Source organism: Megascapheus bottae, chromosome 11 (assembly GCF_031878675.1).
Source record: "Megascapheus bottae isolate mThoBot1 chromosome 11, mThoBot2.hap1, whole genome shotgun sequence".
Classification (NCBI taxonomy): domain Eukaryota; kingdom Metazoa; phylum Chordata; class Mammalia; order Rodentia; family Geomyidae; genus Megascapheus; species Megascapheus bottae.
Genome location: NC_143519.1, coordinates 45905979 through 45932027, shown reverse-complemented (window position 1 = coordinate 45932027; position 26049 = coordinate 45905979). Strand labels below are relative to the sequence as shown.

General features: G+C 43.1%; 1 protein-coding gene across 1 annotated transcript; it reads left to right on the top strand.

The window, feature by feature from the left end:
* Positions 1 to 24999, top strand: C11H13orf42 (chromosome 11 C13orf42 homolog). Its single transcript, XM_090341733.1, has 4 exons — positions 1 to 420; positions 20721 to 20868; positions 23030 to 23279; positions 24822 to 24999. The coding sequence occupies exons 1-4, from the start codon at positions 1 to 3 to the stop codon at positions 24997 to 24999; spliced, it is 996 nt and encodes a 331-aa protein (XP_090197859.1).
* The last annotated feature ends 1050 nt before the right edge of the window (positions 25000 to 26049 follow it).

Here is a 26049-nt window from a genome sequence, read left to right as displayed (position 1 = left end):
ATGCTCAGAAAGATCCATTCCCTCTTTAACTCGGGGCCCCAGAGGAAGGCCGCCGCCGAGAGTCCCTACTACCCTGGAGCCGGGCCCAACGTCAGGCTCCTTCGAAGCACCTCCATGTACGTGGTTGGGGAGCACGGCGAGAAGTTCAGCGAGTCCTTGAAGAAATACAGAAGCACGAGCAGCATGGACAGCGGCCTGTGCCCGCTGCCGCGGGAGGAGGACCGGGCGTGGATGTACTCGCGCCCCCAGGACTGCCTGCAGTACCTGCAGGAGCTGCTGGCCCTGCGCAGGCAATTCCTCAGCAGCCTGGGCGACCTGAAGCCGGGCCGGGCGCACGCCGCCGCCGCCTCCTCCACCTCCTCCAAGTCCTCCAAGGCGGGCAAGAAGCCCTTCGGCCAGTCCACCTTCAAGGAGACCAAGGTAAGGGTGGCTGAGCAGCGGGCAGCGGCCTCCGGACTTCTCCCCAGAACCCCGGGCATAGGCTGCTTAATCCAGCTGAAACCTTCTGAGCAATGGGTCAGTAGTCCTCCAAGGCTCTACCTGGCCTGGGAGGGGCCAGGCCTCCTGCTTATTCATTTATTTGTCCGGTAGTAAGGCTTGAACTCAGGGCCCAGGGACCCTCCCTTAGTTTTTCACTTCTGGCTTTTTTTGAGGGAGAGGTTGGCGGGGGAGGGGGGGTTGGCAGGGGTGGTAGTGGTGGTTAAGTGGAGATGGGAGTCTTGTGGCTTTTCCTACTTGGGTTGGCTTCCAATCATGGTCCTCCGATCTCAGCCTCCTGAGTAGCTAGGATTCCAGATGTGAGCTCTCAGCCCCCCACAGCTTCTCATGCTGAGGATGTAAAGAAGAGTGGTGGAGTGTCTCAGGGCTGACTGTTTGCACCTTCTTCTGTCACTTGTGGCCAGACTTTATAGATAAGATAATGTGTGTATGGTATCTGGATGATAATGAGTGATTTCTCAATAAATTATTGTGACTTAAAAAATTACCCCAATTACACTGAGAAATCCCAGTGAAAAGTGAACTGTTCGCATGTACTGAAGAACTCCCAGTGTCTTAGTGCTTAGCTCCCAGGCCAATGAAAGAAGTGGACGTGGGCTCAGGTGTTCTGGTGGCTGAGATATGGCACCAAGAATCCGTGGCTGGCAGTAGATTGTCCAGGGCCTCCAGCCAGATACAAGCATGAAATTAGTGAACGAAATCACTTGTGTTTATCTTGTCATTTATGCTTTCCAGAGAGTTTTGTACCTCTTAAGGTTTTCGTGAGCATACACGTAACACCAGTATAGAAGGTGGGGAGACATTTCCTCCTCACAGGAAGCTGACACCCAGTTAGCCCATCTTTACCTGCCACATCACCTGGTGCCAGTGGTGTCCTTCCCAATTTGTCAGTTCCTTTTCTTTTCCTTTTCTCAAATTCATTTTGTTTTTCATGTCTGGAGCTGAGGCTCTTTTGTTGCACATCTCTGCCAAGCATTTTCCTGATAGCGAGACTAGCAGGCATTCAGAGCAAGAAGGTTTCTGTCTTCTTCCCGATTGGCTCCACAGAGCGTCCTGCGGGCCATACATCATCCATTAATGTTGAATGACTGATGGGACTGTGATCAGATCTCTAGGACTTGGCACAGCCTTACTGGTTTCAATTGTCTGCATTTAATGCCAAGTGGGACTAGTTTAAATAACCACTTTAACTACAAAAGTATGTCAGTGTTGGGCTCTATGGAAAAGCCTTCCAGAACTGGGCCTTAGAGTGGAGATCTTATGGCCAGTCAGCTATAGATCCATAAACCATCCTTTCTCTTTGGAAGCTGCCTCTGATTACAAAGATGATTTCAGGACTTTGAGATTTTCTTCTAGCTTGAATCTTCTAGGGTTATAAGCTCTGTTTAGAGACGCTTTTGGGACCACAGATAGGGGAGAATGAGAGCAGCCATATTCTGTAGTCCCAAGGTGCTCCCTCCTGCTACCTTCTCCAGGTAGCAGTCTCTAGACCTGTCAGAGCCTGGCTTTCTTATCTGCCACTGTCTTAGGAATAGTGTCTTTAAACCTATTTTGATCAAGATCCACCTCAGTAAGAAATATACTCTTGATATTGACCAGTTTAGCCCGACATACAACCAGAAAGACAGTTTTGAGAAAGACTTTATTCCTCCTTCTTTACTTGATACTGTGATGTTTTCCCAAAGCATTCTGTATTATTTTATTTTAAGGTGTTGGACACGCCACATTAATTTGATCTCACAAGCCACTGCTGGGGTCCAGAGGTACAGAGTGTCATGCTCTGGAGTTTTAATTTTAATAGGCTGGTTGAAGCATGAAGCTTAAGACATAAAACACTAGGATGCCAATTGATCTGCTATCCTGTCACTCTGGGAAAATCTTGAGCCTAAGAGGGTTGAGGCAGTGAGAATAACCTGAAAAGGAGTTGAGCCTAGGGTTAGTATAGAAAGCCCCCTGAGACCCTGCATGTGGGGGTCCCAGCCAGTCCCTGTGGTGATCTGCTTCTCCTTCCAGGCAAGAGGTTGTTGTAAAAATGAATTTAAAATGGTTTCCAACATTTTAAAAGTAAAACAACAGCAATCAGATGACTTTCACATCAGTGCTACTAGCTACAGTTTGAGACTCAGGGTCTGGATATTCAGATGTTAGAATGGCCAACTCAGAGCCTCATTGCAGAACGACAGAGTATTTGAAATGGAGTTTGTCCCAGAATGTGAAGTCTCTGAGCTGACAATGCAAGAGCCTCCTGCTCTGGGCCTCTTCCTTGTGTCAGGGCAAAGAAGCAGTAATACTCTCCTACTCTTCTGCTCTTGTGCCTCACCATGACATAGCAGGGACAATCAGTTGTTATTCTTCACTTCTGATCATCAGATCAGCTTCTGCTTCTGACATGGAGGTGGTAAGCAAGCCCCACTCTACAGATGAGAAATGTGAGGCTCAGAGGCAGGGAAGGATTTATGACAGGCCAAGTTCCTGAGTAAGAGAGAACCAGTTTTTTTAAAAAATTGAAATTAATAGAGTGGTTACAGATAGATTCGCCATATAGAAGGAGAATTACTTCATACACATTGATATCCCTTCTCATGTTTTTGTCCCCATTTCCTTCCCTCCATGAGAACCAGGCTTTTAAATCCATGTCAGAATGCACATCTTTGTTTGTATTTACCAGCACCTTTCTTTTGGGAAAACACATTTTGAGCATATGTAATACAAGATTTTAGAGTGTGCAGCTTGGGAGGCATTGAGGGCTGCTGTATCCTGTATTTCTGGGCCAGGGAAAATGGCGAGGGAGAAGCCTGTTTGCTGCTGAGCACAGACTCTGTGATAAAGTCTCCGGAAGGGGTCTACATGATCTGGTCTCCCTTTTCCCAGGAGAAACATGGCTAAAAGAGCACCAGAAATATATGACACGAGCACCTCTGAACAATTCATACATGACATTCTCTTCCATTCTGACATCTTTCCTTTGCAGATTACTATTGATTCCATTTCACCCAAGGTCTCAATAGCACTCACATACTGTCCTGCCTGCTTTTGTGCTTTTCAGCCTGCCTTAGGAAAAGACAACATGGATAGTCTTTCCACAGGTGTGTCCTCAGGGTAGGAATTGTGGTCTCTATTCATTCTTGTGCAAGTGCTTCCTCACAGCTTATCCTACAAAATATCTGATGTGAGTGAGCTACCCTCCAGAATACTGAAGTAGCAACAGAAAGGAGAACAGAGGGGGTGGAGTAGAAGTGGGGGGGGGAGAAGAAGATCCATGGAAAGTCAACATCACACCAAAGCATTTGCAGATCATGTGAATCATGTCAGCCAGAACATAGATGCTGAACTCTAGATTTGGCTCTTCACTGGATGGAAGTTAAAGTCATAGAAAGCCAGACTCACTTCACAATTCTCACAATCTGAGAAGAGATACATACATTGTTTAGGATAAGTGAGGGTTCCCCCCCAACTTTGAATTCCCAAATTTCTCAGTATTTGATATTGGAAACCTTAGGTGACATGATTGATAATGCTTTTAGTAACTTTGGAATAACCATTCATGAATACATTATTTATGCATCCCTGAGTATGCTTATCAAATTCATGCTGTGAGTCAGGAAATGTTCTAGATGCTGGTGAATAAGACAGAGAATCTGGCCTGGAGATGCACCAATCTCAAGGGACATTAGGAAGGTGATAAGCCAGTGCAGAGTTCCTGACTTCCAAGAACTACAGCTGTAGCAACCAAAGATGGGCCTTGAACTGCGCTTTAGTGAGGGCTGAAGGATGCATAAGCATGTAGCCTTGCCCATCCCTTTGGGCCCCGGGAAGAATTCAGAAGCCTAAAGTATGCATAGACCAACACCTTTCCAATACCCTGTGAAATTTTTTTTGCTGAATTCATCTCAAGAGAGCAAACTGAAAAGTAAAATGTTGCAGGACAACACTTCTGTTTACCCCCACATCTTAGCAAAAGCCAACTCTCCCTTCTGCCATTTCTTCTCAGGCCATGTCTGTCCCAGATGGGCTTTTGCCTTGATTTTTCTCTTTACCTGTTGTCCCTTGTTGCTTTCCTCAAGCTGCAGCCCATCCTCTGTAAGGGGCTGTGGAGTATTTCACTTCTCCCTTTCTCCTCCTTATAGCATCTCTCAGTTTGGCACAATAAAATAGCTTTAGCCCATGTATGTACAATATGCTTGCACTACAAGAAATGGCTAGTAGGTGACTTCGTCCCTGTGTGACCATCGGAAAGTACATTTACACTAACTAGGAAGGCGAGCCTGTCAAAGCCTGTAGAGTCCTAACAGGCTGCCGTCACCTGTATGTGGGTTCTGCTGTCAGTGGAAAACATCAGTGCATGTCTGGAAGTGGAATAATGTAGTATTACACTTTCATCTCTGATTTACTTTGTGGACTACAATGTTTTCTAGGTTCATTCAGATGTAGCAGGCATCTGAATTCCCTCTATTTTTTTATGTTCTATCCTACAACTTTTGGTTTTTCCTGGGAGGTAGAGAGAAGTATGTGACTGTGTTGTCTCTGACAAGGATGTTTGCTGTCATCAGGAGAGGATACCTGTTGACACTTTTAGGGCTAGATAAACAGGTACACAAACAGCATCCTACCATGAGAAGTCAACCCTGTCCGTGGAGGTTGGCCCGAGTGACTACCGAGGAGAGCTCGGAGCTTCTGGGCGCAGAGTTGACTGGTGACGGCAGGCTGTTTAAGAGAGACCACAGTACTGTGTGAAACTCATAGGCCTCATCAGCTCAGATTGGTTACTGTCAGTCAGAAGAAACCTAATCAATTAAAGAATTATGTGTGCAACACAAGCTATGGGAAGCTTGCATGTATATATGCCTAGACTATACAAATCAGAAAATGAACATCCATTCCCATCCCTTGACTAAGGAAATTCACGTGCTATAAGAATGATTTCAAGACAAGCACTGGTGGCTCACACCTGTAATCCTAGAAACTCAGGAGGCTGAGATCTGATGATTATGGTTCAAAGCCAGCACAGGCAGGAAAGTCTATAAGACTCTTATCTCCAATGAATTACCGCAAAAATGCAGATGTGATGATGTGGCTCAAGTGGTAGAGCACTAGCTTTGAGGCTTTGAACACAAAAACCCAGTGATGGGCAATGAATTCAAGCCCCAGAATGAGCACAAAACACAGAAAGAAAGGAAGGAAGAAAGAAAAGAAAGCAAGAATAATTTCAGAAGAATCAGTTGAGCTCTGGAGAAAGGCTGCCTAAAGTGATAAAACAGTTTTATTCTGAACATAGTTAGCTTTCAGAATCATTTTTCAATTAAGATCACATAGTCTTCATTCATAAAATATAGTATCAGTAGCAAATACAGCAAATAGCAGATGGGTCTGAATCTCGTGCTATCAGTAAAGATTCAAATCATCTATAGATTAATGGCATAAGAGATGGGAAGTAGACTCTGGTTTGCACTTCTGGGAACTACTTTTCAGATGCAGTGATACTAAAATGCAGATTTTTCTGTATCAGTACTAGAGAGTGGGGGCAGGAATCTTTCTCTTGGTGTATATCTAGTTTGCAGAGTGGAAAGGCAGTAAAAATTCAATATGACCTGCAAAGAGTATTCCATTATGCTTGGCAGAACTTTCTGCAAGATGGCAGGCCATGTAACAATGATGGATAACAGAGCATGTGAGGCCAGCAGTCACTTACTCTCAGTCAAGCCACAAAAGATGTGATTGCTTTCCAAGCCTGCCCTCCACACAAAAGCTCTTGGCCTTGCCTAGAAACAATACTTTTCCTCTCCCTCCACCCTGTTCATCTGGCTGACTTCTTATCCTGTGAACACTTCCCCAGATTGCCTCTTGCCACAAATGTAATCTAACTCTGTAGATTCCCTCTTGCCTCAGCACTCAGCCTATGTGTTGAAATGGTCTGTTCATTTGCTAATCCTGGTCACTGACTGTGAGCTCATCTAATGGACAGTTCATCTTCTCATTGATCTCCTTAACTCCTGTCTCTAGCAGAAATCTAACACATGGTAGATGCACAGTAATCAACAAGCTGAGAAATCGTAAAAGAAAAAGAAAATGGTTACAAAATTTAATGGCAGACTGGGAAATACCAGAGATCAGCTATTTGGATAAGTAGAGATTTGCCTTTTCTTTTTAATGGGATAAAATGCTGTTTGAATATGTTTATATGGAACCATATTCTAATGATCAAAGCATTCAGTGTGTAATTGGTCCAGAGCCCATCAAAAGGATGCTTTTTAGTGACACATTTTCTATATGTTTGTTAGGTGAAATTTATGAAACATAGAAGGTATAAGAACAAAAACAAAAACAAAAATTTATGACCCCTACCATCTAGAGATAATCACTATATAAATTTTAAGCCTATCCTTTTTTTTTTTTTGCCAGTCCTGGACTTGCTCAGCGCCTGAGCACTGTCCTTGGACTTTCTCAAGGCTAGAACTCTAGTACTTGAGCCTCAGCATCACTTCTGGCTTTTTTCTATGAATGTGGTACCGAGGAATCGAACCCGGGTCTTCGTGCATGCTAGGCAGGCACTCTACCCCTAGGCCAAACCCCCGGCCCCTTAAGCCTATCTTTTAAAATATCTTTATCATAAAGGTGATGAACAGGGGGGTTACAGTTACATATGTAATGTAATGAGTACATTTCTTCTTAAACACTGTTACTGCCCTCTCTCATTGTCTCCCACTTACCCTTCCATCCTCTTCTCTCCCTCATTTATCTACTAATATATTTGCATTTAATATATATATATATATATATATATATTAGAGTAAATAAAATGCGAATGTCTAATTAAATTTGTAAGGTATCTGATGGGTGGCCTTGCTTGTTTATTCATTTATATGGTGGTACTAGAATTTACTCAGAGCTTCTCACTTACTAGGCAGATGCTTGAACTTTACCTCTAGCCATTTGGGCTATTATTATCTTTGGGATAGGGCCTCTCTTTTTTCCTGGGCTGTCTTGGACTGTGGTCCTCCTACTTGCATTTCACACCGCAGGTGGGATAGCAGATAGAACTCAATCCACATATCTGTTTTCCTATTGAGGTGGGGGTCTTGTTTTGCTCAAGCTGGCCTGAAACCACAATCCTCCTGAGTAAGATGTCAGATTTAAGCCACTGGTATTTGGCTATCTTGGATAACTCTTTTTTTTTTTTTTTTTGGCCAGTCTTGGGCTTGAGCTCAGGGCCTGAGCACTGTCCTTGGACTTTCTCAAGGCTAGAGCTCTACCACTTGAGCCTCAGCACTATTCCGGCTTTTTTTTGCATGTATGTGATACCGAGGAATTGAACCTGGGCCTTTGTGCATGCTAGGCAAGCACTCTACCACTAGGCCAAGATCCCGGCCCCTATCTTGGATAATTCTTAAGTTGTGTGTATGTATGTGTGTGTGGATATGTATAGGCATGTATGGTGTTAACTAGTTTTTGTATACCAGGATTTTAAAGGCAAAAACTTTAACACATTATTTCAAGCAATTATCAAACATTAAACATAAACACATCTTATCATATGGGCTGTAAAGCATTTTAAACGGATTTCTAAAGGTGTGATTAATGGGTAACAATAAAATGATATTCTGAAAGAATCTTCTTTAAATGTGAGGCTATGAAATATCTATTTCCTCTTTCAAGTTCTTTGAACTCTTCAAGTCAGTAAGAGTCTGTGTGTGCTGAGTAGATTGGTTAGCATCAGGATGGGGGCTGGTCAATAGAAAGACCAAGACAGGATAAGCTCCATTACCCAATATCTGGTCATGGAGTGGGGGAGGGGTGGTTAAAGTTAAATTGATTACCCATGGCTAATAATTGAATCATCATGCCATAAATCTCTCTCTCCAAAAAGACTGGGATCAGAATGCTTGTGGATGGTAGGGCAGAGCACCTGAAGGTCCTAGAGTGTGGCACTCCTAGAGGAAGGATGTGGAAATGGCCTCATATAACTTCTGTCTCTACTGCTCTTGAGTATCCTTTACCATAGGCTTTATACAAACAAAACAGTAAACATGCTTCCGTTTCTTGTGAGCCATTCTGGCAAATTAGTTGAACCTAAGCAGGAGATTGTGTGAATGCCAACTTGGTCAGTCAGAGCACAGGTAAAAAAAGCTGGGGCTCATGACTAACATCTGAATTAGGGAGGGAGGAGAAACTTGGGCACTAAACTCCCTGCCCTCGGATCTCACACTGCTTCAGGTAGACAGATGAAGGGTTTAGAGGCCACCTACTTGTTGTCTGCCACAATGCCGGTTGCTCACTTGATGTTCAGGGAAACCACCCCCATGTTTTGTCACAGGTTTTTGGGTGGATTGTTGATGTTTGTTCATAATAGCTAGTACCAAGGTTTTGTTCATCTAGAGATCTTCTTTTCTCCTTTTTCTCTCGTTGTGTTGAATTTTTCCTTCACTAATGTTTTTTTTTCTTTCTTCAGCTATGGCAACTCTACCAATTATTTAGCTTATCTATTGAAAACTTGCATGTGGGGGTGTGTATGTATGCATTTAAATGTCAGTGACTGTTCTTTTGCTAAGGTGTCTGCTTTTAATAACTATAATTCTTGTTTTTAAACTACTATTTGTTTTTCATAAAACTTTGGTATGGGTGTCTATTTTCTTAGGTGCTACAATAACCAACGGAGAACATAAATTTTACTTTTGACTGGGCCCTGAAACTATTTGAAGTATGGCAGAAGTTGGAGCTCTTAAGATTTATCCTGAAAATCTTCTTTCAATGTTTTTTTTTTTTTTGTGGATTGATTTGAGCCATTTGGCATTTAATTTCACCCAGTTGAATGATTCATTGGTGAAACCATCTTCCCAATCCAGACCAATTACATGTTCCTTTCTAGAAATTACATTAGGTGACATTTGGACTTACAGCTCTGATTAGCCCAGAATAGTGTTACCACAATTCTACAGGAATAATAAATACAAATCATCTGTAACATGTGATACTTTGACTTTATGATGATGTGAGAGTATTGCCAGGCAACCATTCTGCTTTTCAGTTTTGATGCAGTGTTCAATAAAGAATGTGAGATATCAAACGTTTTGTAAAACAGGCTTTGAGTTAGATGAACTTGACCCAAGTGTAGGTCACTGTTAGTATTCTAGCCAGGCTTGAATTCTGTGAGTATTCAGAACAGGCTAGGGCTAAGCTGTGATGCTTGGTAGATTACGTGTATTGAATGTACTTTCTACATACAAAAATTTTTTTAAAGACTTTATTAACATTGATTTTTACATCATATTTTAAATGACAAGTTTAACAAACAAGTGTTCAAGGAGGGAATCTCTATTTACAATCACTGGGACTTAGTATTTAGAACTTAATCACAATTAGGCTAAGGGTTTGTATGTCATAGAAACATTAATTTATGAAATAAAACATTATGTCTATAGAGTCATAGGTTTTTATGTCTATATAGTTATGTTTGTATTTCCATTACCATGTCTATAGCTTTGGGTATGCAGTTATTGAGTCCTCGCTCTTGTACTCTTTGGATTTAATAGCCACATATTAAGGATACCATGTGCCTTTTGATCCTTAGGTCTGGACTTGTCTCACAACATGATTCACTCTAGATTCATCCATTCCCTGTGAATGCCATTATTTTATCTTGTCTGTTGGCTATGTAGAATTCCATTGTGCATATATACCACATTTTCTGTATCCATTCATCTGCAGTAGGGCATCTGCATTGTTTCCATCGCCTGGCTATTGTGAATAGTGCAGAGATGAACATAGCTGAGCAGGTGTCCTTGTAATATCCTGGGTCATGATGTTCAGGATAGATGCCCAGAAGTGGTATGGCGGGATCATAGGGAAGGTCTATTTTCAGTTCTCTAAGAAACCTCCACATTGCTTTCCAGAGTGGCTGAACTAGTCTGCATTCCCACCAGCAGTGTAGTAGGGTTCCTTTTTCTCCACAACCCCGCCAGCATCTGTCATTGTCTGAGTTCAAAATCTTGGCCTTGTTGGGGTAAGGTGGTATCTTAGAGTTGTTTTTATTTGCATTTCCTTTATGACCATAGATGATGAACATTTACTCATATGCTTTTCTGCCATTTTAATCTCTTCTTCTGATAAATCTCTCTTTAGTTCCCTTGCCCATTTAGTGAATGGTTTATTGGGTTTTCGGGGGATTAGTTTCTTGAGTTCCCTGTAGATACTAGATATTAAGCATTTGTCAGATGTATTGTTGGTGAATATCTTTTCCCAGTTGCTTGGCTGTCTCTCTACTTTTGAGACTATGTTTTATCTGTACAGAAACTTTTTATTTTTAGGAGTCCCATTTATTGAGTCTCTCTCCAATCTGTTGTGACCCTGGGATTCTGTTCAGGAATCTTTTGCCTGTGCCTTTGAGTTCCAGTGTCTCTCCTACTTTATCATGTAGCAGTTTCACGGTTTCTGGTCTGACGTTATATACGAAATTTTTAAGTGAATATCAGTTTGTTAGAATGTATTGGAAGCTGATGGGGGCACCTTGAGAAGTAGAGTTTTTCAAACCTGTAAAGTTAAATTCCAGAGTCATAAATTAGCAATACTCAAATTGATTGGCAAATAAAACACTAGGTGATAGTACATACACTGATTCTATTAGCAGGCTCCAAAAGTAATTTTACTCCATCTCAGGCACTAAAGTCAATGCTGAATGTTTAGAGATGAAGGCAAGGCTTTCTCTCTTTAAAAAATTTAAAGAAAACTTTTGATGCTGGTCTTGGGCTTTGCACTCAGGGCGTGAGCACTATTTTTAACTTTGTTCCTCAAGGCTAGTGCTCTACCACTTGAGCCATACAGCTCCACTTCCAATTTTGTTGGTGCTTAATTGGAGATAAGAGTCTCATGGACTTCCTGCCTAAGTTGGGTCGGAACAATCTTCAAATCACAGCCTCCTGAGTAGCTAGGATGACAGGCATGAACAGCTGTGATCTGAAACAGCAGCTCTCAATGCCGTAGCTGGAGCCACACACATGTGGGGAGGTTCCACTGAATGGAAGCGGGTAGATGTATTATACACATAAACTAACATACTGGGGGGCAACCCCTTTATACAATTACTTAAAGACAATAACATTATAATTACAAAAATTACAAACAGATCATTAAGAAACCAGAAGTGGCGCTGTGGCCCAAAGTGGTAGAGTGCTAGCCTTGAGCACAAAAGCTCAGGGACAGGCCCTGAGATCAAGCCCCATGACCGACAAAAATAAAATAACATTTATAAACAGAATTCTTGGAGTTGCCAGTATTCAATCTGTCTCAGTCAGGAGGGAGTGTCTATCAAAAGCAATTCCATTTTTTTTTTTGGTGGGTCGTGGAGCTTGAATCTGGACCTGGTACTATCCCTGAGCTCTTCAGCTCAAGGCTACTGCTCTACCCCTTGAGCCTCAACATCACTTCCCATTTTTTCTAGTGGTTAATTTGAGATAAGAGTCTCACTGTCTTTAGTGCCCGGACTTGCTTTTAACCATGATCCTCAGATCTCAGCCTCCTGAGTAGCTGGGATTACAGGTGTGAGCCACCATGCCTTGCTAATTACATTCTATTTGTGAGTGCTGTTTCCCAAAGCCATCTCAAGGAAGAGACTCAGAATCCCTGACATAGGACAGGGCTGCAGGGATGTGACACAGTGTGTGACAGGTGCATATAAGGCAGAATCTGAGCATAGAAAATCATGCTGCAATCAGCACAAATCCCATGGCGGAGGGGACCCATAAAATGACTCCCTATGGAGGGCAAAGACTTTGATAGGTAGGAGAGGGAGAAAGAGGATTGAATGCTTGTGATGACTGCCTTTAGGATGGCTGGAGTTAGAATGTTCCCTTACTCTATCTTCTGACAGAATACTGCTGTCTAAAACAGGTGGTTATTTTGGACATTTTATATCTTCTGCTGAGTCCAGCAGAAAATGAACAGATTGGAGGAAGGGACAATGTAGGTTCCCACAGGGCAGATGAAACCCCAGGGCAGGTCGGAAACTGATAGGAAATACAGAAAAAGATCAGAAATCACCTTTAGGGATTCAGGCATTGAGGTAAGAAATATCATGGGGTTTGGTTTGGGAAAATGAGAAGATTCCATCTGGGAGAAGAAAGTTGAGTCCTCAGCCTGATGAAAGATAAATGATGGGAGGCAGAGTGCAGCACTGATGTTGCTAGAAATGTTCCTTCTCCCTGTGGCTGCTGCAGGGAGGATGGTAAAAGGACCCTGGAGATCTCAGGCACAGCCAGGCAGGACCAGCAAGCCTCAAGCCTTCCATGTGACCTTCACAAAGATGTAGTACAAAAGTTCTGTTCTAAAGCTGGGTGCGGTGGCTCACACCTGTCATCCTAGCACTCAGGAAGCTGAGATCTGAGGATCTCGTTTCAAAGCCAACCTGGGCACTAAAGACCATGAAACTGTTATCTCCAATTGACCACCAGGAAACTGGAAGTGGCGCTGTGGCTCAAGAGTTAGCCTTGAGCTGAAAGCTCAGGGACAGCACCCAGGCCCAGAGTTCAAGTCCCTCAATTGACCAAAAAAAAAAAAAAGCTCTGTTCTAGAAGATAGCTTGAAAAGGCATTGTTCACTTTTGCTTGGAGTGCTGAGTTCAGGAAAGACTACTTATGCAAGAGTATTGATGACTCCTGTCCCAATGTGTACAATTATGAAATGGATATTCCTGAACCCAAAACCCTGAGCCTCTGTCAGTGTGGTAAGAGGAAGCACCAAGAATGTAAGGCAGAAGGTACATGCAAGCTTAGAGGAAAAAGCTAGAATTGAGCCAGGACTTCACTCATGGCTAAACTTTGGCATAAAGAATATGATCATAAAATTAATTTAGAAACACTTCAAAATGGACTTATAAAGGACAATAGAAGCCTTGCTCACTAAACTCCATTTAACTAACTTTCTAGCTCATTTGATGCTTACTTACTGTCTTTTCTTTAAAATGTAGTGTATTTTAAAGATGTAAACTTACATGTAGATGTAGCTTGAGCTAGTGTTCTGCTGGCAAAGTGAAGAATGACAGGCACAGGACTCTTCATTTCAGTGCCAATAATTGTTGTAGAAGATGTAAAGAACTGATAGCTCCATTTGCACAATGTTGTCATTTGTTCCCATAACAAATGTATTTAGTGGAGAACTGTTCAGCTCTGAAGAGGCTGAGGAGGCGTTCATTGTAAAGCTAGGGCGTAATCCTCCATAGACATAGAATATACAAAACAGTGTCCTTGCCGTGTATTGTGAGCTTCCTTTTGTCTTTTTTTCTGTTACCAGTGCTTAAACTCAGGATTTCACTTGTTTGCTCATGCACCTCCTATCTGCTTTACACTGATGAGTTTGGAGATGGAGTTGCCAAAGCTTCCAGGTTTCAGCCTTCTGAGTAGATAGGAATGAAGATATAAGCCACTCTTGCCCTGCTCCCCTTTGCTTTGGCTTTTTAATCTTTCTTTCTTTCTTTCTGCCTGCCTTCCTTCCTTCCTTCCTTCCTTCCTTCCTTCCTTCCTTCCTTCCTTCCTTCCTTCCTTCCTTCCGCAGGAAAATATACTCTGTGTGTGAGAAATTCTACAGAACAAATAACTCAGGTTCTTCCATGGCATTCACATTCTTCTTAAATGGCAGACAGAAGACTTAGAGATTAAGAACATGGACATGTGCACCTTGTTTGCATCCTAACCTGACCAAACCACTTACGCAAGGCAGATTTTTGTCAGTCAGGAAAAATACTACATATACTAGACACGCACTGATTATGTATGAAAAAGCAATCCCTTTTGTTCAGTATGATATTATTGAAAGCTTAACTGTTAGAGATATATTTTGAAGCATTTAAGAGTAAGATTATATATATATATATTTAAGATTAGCTTTAAAAAGTGAGGAAATGGCAGGTGGCAATTCTGAAAGCTGGTGATGAGGATAAAGGATTCATGGAAGTCACTCATATAGTATTTTTTATTTAGATTTTAATATATTTACTGTATATGTAATATACAGAGGGGTTATAGTTATCTAAATCAGGCAATGAGTACATTTCCTGTTGAACAGTGTGATCCCTTCCCTTAATTCCTCCCAGTTTCCTCCCTCTTCATTTCCCTCTCCTCTGAATTGTATAGTTCATTTCCAACATAGTGTCTAGTGTGTTTCATCACTGAATTGGTTCACTCTTTGTCCCACCATTTCTGTGCTTCCCTTTCCCATCCCCAAGGGAGATAAATTTATATACAAGACAAAGGACACAGAAATAAAAAACAAGCAACAGAAAGGAATAAGCAAAGAAATAATCAAAGAAGAAAAAAAGAACTGCCATCAGTGTAATTAACAACCTCATTTCCATTTTGTAGAGTTCATTTCAATAAATGCTATTTTATATGATCATATGTGCATAGCTATTAAGCCCTTGTGATCCTAAGAACAATCTCCTTTGTTCTTGCTGTGTGAATGTTTAGAGTGTTGTTCAATTAATTGTGTTCAGGTGTAATTATTTGTCTTTTACTACCATTAGGTTTACTTGTAGATTTTCAGGCACATTCTAATTATTACAAATGAGTGGAACCATGCAGCCTATGTGTCTTTGGGTCTGGCTCACTTCACTAAGTTTAATTTTTTCCAAGTCTTTCTATTTCCTCATGAATGAGGCAATATCACGTTTTCTGATGGAAGCAAAGAATTCCATTGTGTGTATATACCACATTTTCTTTTCTTTTCTTTTCTTTCTCTCTCTCTTTTCTTTTCTTTCTTTTTTTTTTTTTTGCCAGTCCTGGGCTTGGGCTCAGGGGTTGAGAAAGTCCAAGGACTTTCTCAAGGCTAGAGCTCTATCACCTGAGCCTCAGCGCCACTTCTGGCTTTTTTCTATGTATGTGGTAACAAGGAATAGAACCCTGGTCTTTGTGCATGCTAGGCAAGCACTTTACCACTAGGCCAAACTCCCGGCCTATCACATTTTTTTTCATATACTTTTTATTGTAATTAATAGAAGGGTTACATTACATTCGCCAAATAGAAAGTGCATTACTTCATATACATTGATACCCTTTCTCATGTCTTTGTCCCCATTTCCCTCCCCCCCAACATTTTCTTGATCTATTCATTCATTGGGGACATTGGGTTGACTCCATGTCTTGGCTATGGTAAACAATGTTGCAATAGACATGGTTGTGCTGGTGTCTTCAGTGTAGCCTGGTTTGTGGTTAATTGGATAAATGCGCAGGAGTTGGAGCGCTGGGTCATAATTCCTATGGTTTTTACATTTAAAATTGTTTTTAGGGCTGAGAGTTTGGCCTAATGGTAGGGTGCTTGCCTAACATGCACAAAGACCCAAGTTCTATTCCTCATTACGACATACATAGAAAATTCAGAAGTGGTGTTGTGGCTCAAGTGGTACAGTGTTAGCATTGAGGAAAGCCCCCCAGGACTGGCAAAAAAAAATCATTTTTAAAGTCAAGTACCAGTTTCTCTTAGGGTAGCTACTCAGAATGTTGAGATCTAAAGATCGTTGTTTGAAGCCAGCCCAGGCAGTAATGTCCATGACACTCTTATGTCCAATTAACCAGCACAAGCCAAAAGTGGAGCTGTGGCTCAAATGGTAGAGTTCTATTCTAGACTTGAGCAAAAGAAGGTCAGGGACAGCTCTTAGGCCCCAAGTTCAAGCTCCAGAACGGGCATACACAAAAAGTGTTTCTTAACTCTGCATTTACATTCATTGCAACTACTAATGAGTATGTGCTTGTTAAAGTAATTACATTTATACCCAATCCGTTTGTTTTTTTGGATTTGTTATCAAATATATTAATTTTTAATAGGCATTTTCATTATAACAGGTAATGAGTATGTAAAAAATTTCTTCTAAAAAATTAGATAGCTAATTTTTTAAAAAGAAAAAACATGCTTGGACAAAGAAAATATGGAATATCAGAGAAAAATTGTGAAGATCTTTTTCCTTCCTTCCTTCCTTCCTTCCTTCCTTCCTTCCTTCCTTCCTTCCTTCCTTCCTTTCTTCCTTCCTTTTTCTGGTCAGTTGTGGGGCTTGAACTCAGGGCCTGGGCACTGTCCCTGAGCTTCTTGAACCACAGCACTACTTCTGGTTTTTGAGTTGTTCATTGAGATAAGAGTCTCGTGGGGAGTTTTCTGCCAAGGCTGGCTTGGAACCATGATTCTCAGATCTCAGCCTCCTGAGTAGCTAGGATTACAGGCGTGAGCCACCTGCGCATAAGATCTCAGATTTTTATACTCAAGTTTTTTTTTCCATGAGGAATTTAAAAATACTAGATCAGATACTAAATAAACCGAATCTGGAAGTTTGAGAAAAGGTATTGTGCACAAAATTACATCAAGAAAGATAACTAGGAACTCAGATCAAAGAATGTAAATTTGTGAATCATTAAGAAAAATACTCTCATAGGCACATTAAGTTGTTAGTAAAATGGACAGTCTGCCAACTGCAGAATTCAGAAAATGGAGAGATGGCATAAATAGAATGCTGTGAGTGGAGAGACAAGGCTATTATATCTCAACTAGACACACTTTTGAGAATGGGAAAACAGCCCTAAACTAGGACAATTCCTGAGCAAACCAAGATATTTGGTTACCCTTGGTGGTAGGAAACTACTAGAATCCTTAGCCTTTAAAACACACTGAAGCCAGGCACTGGTGGCTCACGCTTACAATCCTAGCTTCTCAGGAGGCTGAGATGTAAGGATGGCAGTTCAAAACTACCAAAAAGTCTTTGTGAGACTCATCTCCAATTAACCAGCAACCTCCCTCCCTGTCCCCTAGGAAATGGAGGTTTAACTCAAGTGGTAGAGCACCAGCCCTGTGAACACAAACATGAGGTCTTGAGTTCAAGCCCCAGTATTGAAAAAAAACTGTTGATACAGAAACTGTGTCTAAGCAGAAGGCAGAGCTGGCTGCGAAACACTGAACCCAGAAAGCAAAACCCCTCAGGAATACAAGCAGAAGAGAGATCCTGCCTGACGGAAGGCCTGGGTAAGATTGGGGCTGGGAAAGTACACCCCTGTGGTGGGGTGCTCTTCTTCTTAGGTAAGGTGCAAGGAGCTGGGAGGACCTCTTATGGGCCAAGTACCAGGAAGTACACAAGGGTCTAGGGCGCTTAGTCCAAGACTTTTGTTCTGTTCTCACTCACCTGTTTTTTTTTAGCCAGTGAAAAATGGCACCTTATTGTTTTTAACCTATCTTGGAATCCATTTGATTAATAATACCTTCATGCTTATCTCTTGACTAGAGCTTACTCACCTGTTCATCCTGACTAGATGTGGAGTCTTTTGCCCAGCACCATCATCATCATGAGACACTTTTGTTGGCTCTAGCAAAGCCAGAGAGTAAGACTAGAATTACAACAGGGACTACCTTAAACTTCGAGAATTTAAAGAAGCAACCTTAAGTCGCTTTTCCCTTCTAGCTTCACTTTTTTTTTCTTTTTGCTGGAAGCAGAAAGTCTTCCCCCAAGTCATGGTGCCAAGGAAATACACAGAACCAGAACTGTAACCCACACATGCATACAGCCCTTGGACCCTGTCTTTGTCCTTTTCCTATTTAGTCCCATAGATAATGTTTGAATAGGGAAGACAGATTTCTAGACTGTCTTCCTGGGCTTGGTTAAACAGAATACATTTTTGCTTTACCATAGTTCTATCTTTGTAAATTTGACTTTTAGTGTGGCAGTATAACAGGAGGCCTAGGCCAGGGGCCTACCTTCAGGGTTCAACATGTCCGGTTCAGTAAGTCGGCAATCCAGTGTGCCAATTAAAGACACACGTAGAGGTAAAAGCCAGGGAAAGGAGATTGATGAACGCACTGTCTGCTTTTGGAAGAGCTCATCTTTGGAGTACTTGCATCAACTTTCCCATAAAACAGAGGAAGAAATGGGGCAGGGGTTATACAGTATACATAATTAAGCAGTCCTGGGAATAGTGTGGTCTGGTTGGTCATTATTTCAGTTTTGGTCCTGTGAGGAGCTGAAATTGTTATCGCCATTGTCACTGGAGGGCCACCTAGTCCCTATTAGATGATTCTTCTTGCTCCAGGATCCAGCACCATCATTATAGATAATTGCCCTCCTTTGGTAGGTGGTATGTCCTGGAGGATTACTGTTGCTTGGGGGGGTGTTTGGATTTTGTCATAAAGAGCTATGCTATCAATCAGTCCCGTCATTCCTGGAATCCAGGGTGACTCTAGGAGATTGAGATGGAGAGCAAAGGAGAGAGATACAAAATGGAGGCAGAGATGCCAGGGATTACCCTGCTTCTAATTAACGCCTGGCCCCAAGCAAAGAGTCACTGTTTTCTTTCTTTTAAAAAAAATTATTTTTGCCAGTCCTGGGGCTTAAACTCAGAGCCTGGAAGTGTTGTTCTTGAGCTACTTTGTGCTCAAGGCTAGCACTCTACCACTTGGCCCACCTCTGGCCTTTTCTGATTAGTTTATTGGAGATTAAGAGTCTCATTGACTTTTCTGTCCTGGCTGGCTTTAAACCTCGAACCTCAGATCTCAGCCTATTGAGTAGCTGGGATTACAGATGTGAACCACGGTTCGATTACTCACTACCACATAGAAAAAGCCAGAAGAGATTCTGTGGCTCAAGAGGTAGAGCTCTAGCCTTGAGAAAGGCCAAGGACAGTGCTCAGGTCCTGAGTTCAAGCCCCAGCACTGGCAAAAAATGGGGAGGGGAGAGGCACAGAAATGGAGGGACAAAGGGTGAAAAACGTAGCAGTGACACCCAGTGGATACTATATTGAAAATGAAGTATACAATTTGTGAGTAAGGGTGGGAGGGGAAAACTGGGAGAAAGTGAAGGAAGGGGTGACATTGTCCAAAAAAAGAAATGCATTCTTTTCTTGACTTATGTAACTATAACCCCTCTGCACATCACCTTTATAATAACAATAATAAACAATTTCAAAAAGACCGAGGGCTATGTTGTAGTCCTCTAATATTTCTTATTAAGAAAAATCTTTGTAATTAAAATAAGGAAAAGAGCCCATAATTTAAGGGTTTCCTAGAGGTATAAAGCACATACATATCACAAAATAAAGTATACACATAGGAATGTCTTTCTTTTCTTTTCCAGCACGCTGATCTGTAATGTAATCGTAGTCACTGATAAAACCATCTCCATATTCCACTTCCAAAATGCCGACATAGAATAAAAGAATTCTACATTAGATAAAAATAGCCCATAATCACAGAAGGTGGAGGGGTTCCATTAATTCCTAAATTCTTCAGTTCATATGTCTGTTTTGTCTCTCATCTGGAGTTTCCCTCCATGGCCCTCACCTGGTGCCTGGACTTTTCAGTGGCTCTCAGCTCCCAGGCCTCCGTGAGTCATGTTGAAGAAGAAAATAACTAGAGATCGAATCGGCACAGAACCTGGAACTTAGTTAAGCACTAAATAGAACTTGGACTCAGGGCTTCTAGTTCTTGCTTTGCATTTTTGCTCAAGTCTGGTGCTCTTTCACTTGAGCCATACCTTCACTTGGGGCTTTTTTGGTGGTTAATTGTAGATAAGAGTCTTATGGATTTTGCTGGTCTAGCTGGCTTTGAACCTTGATCCTCAGATCTCAGATTCCTTAGTAGTTAGAACTGCAGACATGAGCCATCAACACCCAACATTTATGCTGGGAACCTTCAAAGTCTTCTCTTTTGGTTTTATATAAAAATATTTAATACATTGTTCTAAATGTTGACATCCGGTCACACTGCAAGCTGTTAGAATGTGTGTCTCCTACTATTCTGCATTTTGGCACCTGTTGTCTGACCTCCTCCAATGTTCCTCACACCTCCCCTTCTTCCCCTCACACCTTCCCTTCTTCCCCCGAGCACAATTCTGCTGCTCTCCACCTCTATGAAGTGAACTAGTTCCTTTCTTCATGTGAACTAGAATGTGCAGCTTTCTGTGCCGGAGTTATTTCACTTAGATAACGGCCTCCAGTTCCAACCATGCTGTGGCAAATGGCAAAGTTTTATTCTTTTTCTGCTGACTGGATACGTTTCTACCATGCGTACACATTTTCTTTATCATTCATCCACGGACAGGTAATGCCAATTCCATAATATGACTATAACATTTACCTCTGAAACCCCACATATTCCCAACTCTGCATCTCATTTTAACAGCATGTGGTCTCTTCAGCATCTCCGGCTTATGCACAGGAGCCATTCAGAAACTGGCCCTGACCACTGTGTCTCCTCCCCTTCACCTTTAGCAGAAAGCATCCTCAAAGAAATACTCCCAGTTCAGTTCTGATGTGGCTGAGGCCATCGCCTTCTTTGACGCCACCATTGCAGAGCTGGAGACCGACAGGCGTCCGAGGGCTGCTGAGGCTGACCTGCCCAATGACGACGTGGACTTTGATGGTGAGTACTGGAAAGGTACTGGAGCATGGTGGCTGACGGTGGGCAGGGATGTGGGTGGGCTTCTCAGACAGGCCTAAGGAATCCCACCTCTCCCATCAAAGGGAGCCAAGCCCTGCCCTTTCATAGTAACCCGTGGCATCTCCCTTTGATTCCTTGAGCAGGCGGAGACTTACTTCCTGCTTTACTGCTTTAGTTGTCCCTGCTGCCACTGCTTGGACAGTGTTTGGAGAGAAACGTCTGTCGGGAGTCTACTTAACCCAGCTAAGACAGGGTAGAACTTTCCTAAGACTCGATTTGGGAAAGCAATAGAGAAACAATGAAAGGATTGATTGGGGTTTTGTTTAACAGGGACATATTCAGCTTTATGAGTTGAGAACTTTCTAGAGACTGTTTGCACAGTAATGTGAATACACTTAATAGTATGACTGAATGGCAGCCTTACAAATGGCTGAGATGGAACATTTGATGTTATGCATACCTACCCAAGAATTTTGTAAAACTAGAAAGGAAAAAGATAAATGATATTTGAAAATCCAGCTCTGATTCTAAGCTAGGCAGTGGGATGTAAGGGCACCCTGAAAGAGGGAATGAAGATAGGGCCTAGGCCTTGACTTTGTCCTTACCATCCCTGGTACTATCCTCCTGCAGAGTGAAAATCCAGCCCCTTCATGCCACATTTTCTTCACTCATTTATCCATAGATTGATATCATTTATCCATTTATAGATAGGCCCAAAGCAAGTAAAACATTTAAAAAATGAATAAGTACTTGGGTTAAATAGTCATTTTACATTGTAAAACTGTCCATTTCTCTAATCTTTGATTTATCTGCCATGGAGCAATTTAACAATAATGTTATTCAGAGGGTCACTATCTTCTGGACACTAAGGTAAGAGCTTTTGATACCACTATTAAATTATCTTCAAAGGCATAGCTAATGTTTTAAAGAAGGCATGCGATGATTTGTAGTTTATGGTTACTCTGGCCTCAACAGCAATATGTCTGTGAGGTCTGGGTTCTGTGTGATTTCACAGGTTACCCCCATTACCCAGGCTGTAGTTCAAGGGGTAGGGCAGTAGCCTTGCGCTGAAGAGCTCAAGAACAGACCCAGAATTCAAGTACCACAACCAATATAAATAAATAAATAAATGTGTGTGTGTGTGTGTGTGTGTGAGAGAGAGAGAGAGAGAGAGAGAGAGAGAGAGAGAGAGAGAGAGAGAGAGAGAGAGAATACTGAAAATCCGTTGACAAGACATGCTCTGATGTTAGCAGTAATCATTATCTCTGAGTAGCAGTGTTGCAGGCTGTATTTTATTTTTATTTTTTATTTTGTCGGTCATAGGGCTTGAACTCTGGGCCTGGGCACTGTCCCTGAGATCTTCAGCTCAAGGCTACCACCCTACCCCTTGAGCCATAGTACCACTTCCAATTTTCCGGTGCTTAATTGGAGATACAAGTCTCATGGACTTTAGTGCCCTGACTGGCTTTGAACAACGATCCTCAGATCTCAGCCTCCTGAGTAGGTAGGATTACCAGCGTGAGCCACCACACCTGGCTATTTTTATTAACAAAAATTGGGTCTCGTTTCCCTATTAGCATATAATACACCTTTAGTAACTTTTCAAGTTGATAAATACAGATCTCTGAAGAGGGTGTGTGTGTGTGTGTGTGTGTGTGTGTGTGTGTGTGTGTGTGTGTGTGTGTGTGTGTGTGTGTGTGCCGATCCTGGGTCTTGAACTCAGAGCCTGGGCACTATCCTTGAGCTTTTGCAATCAAGGCTCTATCACTTGAGCCATGGCTTCACTTCTGGCTTTTTTGGTAGTTAATTGGAGATAAGAGTCTCACAGACTTTCCTACCTGGGTTAGCTTTGAACCATGATCCTCAGATCTCAGGGTCCTAAATAGCTGGGATTATAGGCATGAGCCACTAGTGCCTGGCTAGCCTCATTTTGAATGGAAAATGTGTTCTGTGTTCTGTCTGCAACAAAACTGGAGGATCAGCTGCCCCCACCCTCTTTGGTTGGCTTTCCAGGCCTCCAAGAGCTGGCCGGGCTGAGTGAGGTTCTCTCCACCTGGCCTCAGCCCACCCACCCTGTCCCTCGCCTCCTGTTTCTGCTGCTGCTGAGCCCTCGGCGCCAGTGGCCCTTGCTTCTCTCTTCCAGTGGCCACCAGCTCCCGGGAGCACAGCCTGCATTCCAACTGGATCCTGAGGGCGCCGCGCAGACATTCTGAGGACATGGCTGTGCATGCTTCACATTGCCCCGGAGGCCAGCTGGGCCAGCTGCGAAGAAGCACTGAGCGCAGGACCATTGGCATCCAGAGGAGACTGGAGAGACACCCCATTTATCTGCCCAAGGCTGTGGAAGGGGCATTCAGTACCCTGAAATTTAAGCCCAAAGCTTATAAAAAAGAGTAAGTACTTGAACTAAATATTGTAATTAGAATAATTGCCTATGTCCAGGTTCTGTAATGCTTCCCCCCACTCCATCCCTTCTTTCATTCTTTCCTTCCCTTTCTTCCTTTTGTGTCCCTCCCTCCCCCCTCTTTCCTTTAAGTAGTTATATAAAGAGGTTACCATCCAACATGTCCATTTTTAAGTGTTTTGCATCTTGATCAATTTTCCCCCATTCATCATTCTCAGCTGTTCCCCCCAACGGTATGCCTTCCCTTCTGGTGATCCTCCCCCTTCTCTCTCTCTCTCTCTCTCTCTCTCTCTCTCTCTCTCTCTCTCTCTCTCTCTCTCTCTCTCTCTCTCTCTCTCTCTCTCTCTCTCTGTGTGTGTGTGTGTGTGTGTGTGTGTGTGTGTGTGTGTGTGTACTATTCCTGGGGCTTGAACTCAAGGTCTGGGCACTACCTTTGAGGTTTTGTGCTCAAGGCTAGTGCTCTACCAGTCAAACCACAGCTCTCCTTCTGGATTTTTGCTGTTTAATTGGAGATAAGATGCTCACAGACTTTCCTGCCCATGCTGGCTTTGAACCTTCTTAAGATCTCAGCCTCCTGAGTGGCTAAGACTATAGGCATGACCCTCTGGCACCTGCCTGGAGCTGGTTCTTTACGGGACTTTGCAGCCCCATCCTACATGCCAACTTATTCTTTTGTATTTGAGGTGGGGGGGCTGATTAGAATTGTGTTTTTCATGGTACTGTAGCCTGGTGAACTGCTATTCCTGCCTGTGAACGTGTTCTAGCTCTTTATCTGCCACCTTCTCTCTCTTACCCTCTTAGTCCTCATGCTTTGGGCTCCACTTTCCTCCTCTCACTCAGTGCCATGGGCACATGGTGTGCCACTGGTCTTTAATGAGAGTTCCAGGCTGAACAGCGCAAAACACCAGGAAGAAGTAGCAAACTGAGAAACAGGTGCTCCTGCCTTAAAGGCATTGGCTAGACTCAGGTGGAGGGCTTCCTGCCAGCCAGGCCCCTCTGGGGCCATCTTGTCACTTTCTCTGGTGGCTTCCCTCTCTTGGATTCTTTTTCCCTAGCACTAGTTGTGTAGTAATGTAATTCTCTCTTGCTCTGGCCATTCCAGTCCATTCTGTAAGTTCTGTTCCATGCACTGGCATGCATGGTAAGAGGCATCAGCTGCTTCCTTTGCTTCTGCACAAGTAATTCAACTCTAAAAGAATGAAGGTTCCCTGGACAGCCTTCTCCTCCCTCAATCACTAGACTTATGGTAGACATAGGATAATGCAATTATCAACAACAAAACATAAGCACAAATAGTGCCAACAAAACCATAACATGACCCAGCCCAAATCCTTGCTTTTCTCCTTCTAGGCCAGGCCCAGGCTCACCTGAGGTCCTCCACAACCCCTGATGCCACTGCTTGACCCTTCCTGAGGCCCTGGACTAGGGGGCAGTCTGATGTTCTCCTCAAGAACAGTGGTAATCCAGGCATCTCTTCCTCTGTGCAGTGGCCAAGCTGAACTTGAACCTGTGCATCATTCTTCCCTTGCAGACTGGGGAGCTCCAGGCAGATCCTCTCCCACTTCTCTGGAGAAGACATGGAATGGGATGCAGAACTCTTTGCATTGGAACCCCTGGCACCTCCAGGAGAGGACTTCTACTATGAGACAGAGAACCCCAAGGGGCAGTGGCTGCTTCGGGAAAAACTCTGGGAGCGGACAGTGCCCTGACTGCATAAGGGTTCTTGGACTTGTCTCAGGCTGGTTTTCTGAGAAGCTGTTCTACTTTCGGTGTAGAGTGAGATGGTCTATAGGATGCAAAGAAAATGGTAACACAACCAAATTCCTCAGCACTGCATGCTGGTGCCCAGCTTATGCCCAATTAGTGCCAAACAGACCTGTGGTTTTCCAGACGGCATGCCTCAGGGAACTTGTAGCCTGTGTCCCCGTTCCCCGCCCCCCCCGGGTGGTGAACAGGTATGCAGGGGACATTACATACATCATTGCAGACATCTGCTCATGTGGCACTTGTACTATGCTCAGAACCAGAAAATAACCTACCCCTACAGCTCTGGGCCAAAGTTTTCAAGAAGGTGGCCCCTGTTCCATGGGCTTAGAAACCTGCAGATTTGGTTCATCAGATGCCTTTTTGGGCAGCAGTGACTTTTTTTCTCTAGATTATCTCAGAATTTTCAGGAAACTTCTACATCTGAATTAGGCTGAAGATGAAGCCACGGTCCTGGTGGTAGGTAAGGGCTCTGCATGAAGGACATGAGTCTCCCACAGCCCCAAGGCTCAGCTGCAGTTCCAAAAGGCAACTGGCTAAAGTATGAGGACATCAAGTAGAAAGAAAGGGCTACTCCATACCTGCCTGCGTGCCTGCCTGCCTGCCTGCCTGCCTGCCTGCCTTCCTCCCTCCCTCCCTCCCTCCCTCCTTCCCTCCCTCCCTCCCTCCCTCCCTCCCTCCCTTCCCTTCTTCCTTCCTTCCTTCCTTCCTTCCTTCCTTCCTTCCTTCCTTCCTTCCTTCCTTCCTCCCTCCCTCCCTCCCTCCCTCCCTCCTTCCCTCCCTCCCTCTCTCCCTTTCTCCCTCTCCCCTTTCTTTTCCTTTCCTTCCCTTCCCTTCCCTTTCCTCCCTCCCTCCCTCCCTCCCTCCAGCCTTCTTTCCAAATAACCACACTAAAAACATTTATTAGTATGTATGTGAAGTTTATGACAAGCCAGACATTTTGAAGGTAAGCAGCAGCATACAGTTCTTTTTGTCTCAAAAATATTTCTGTATTC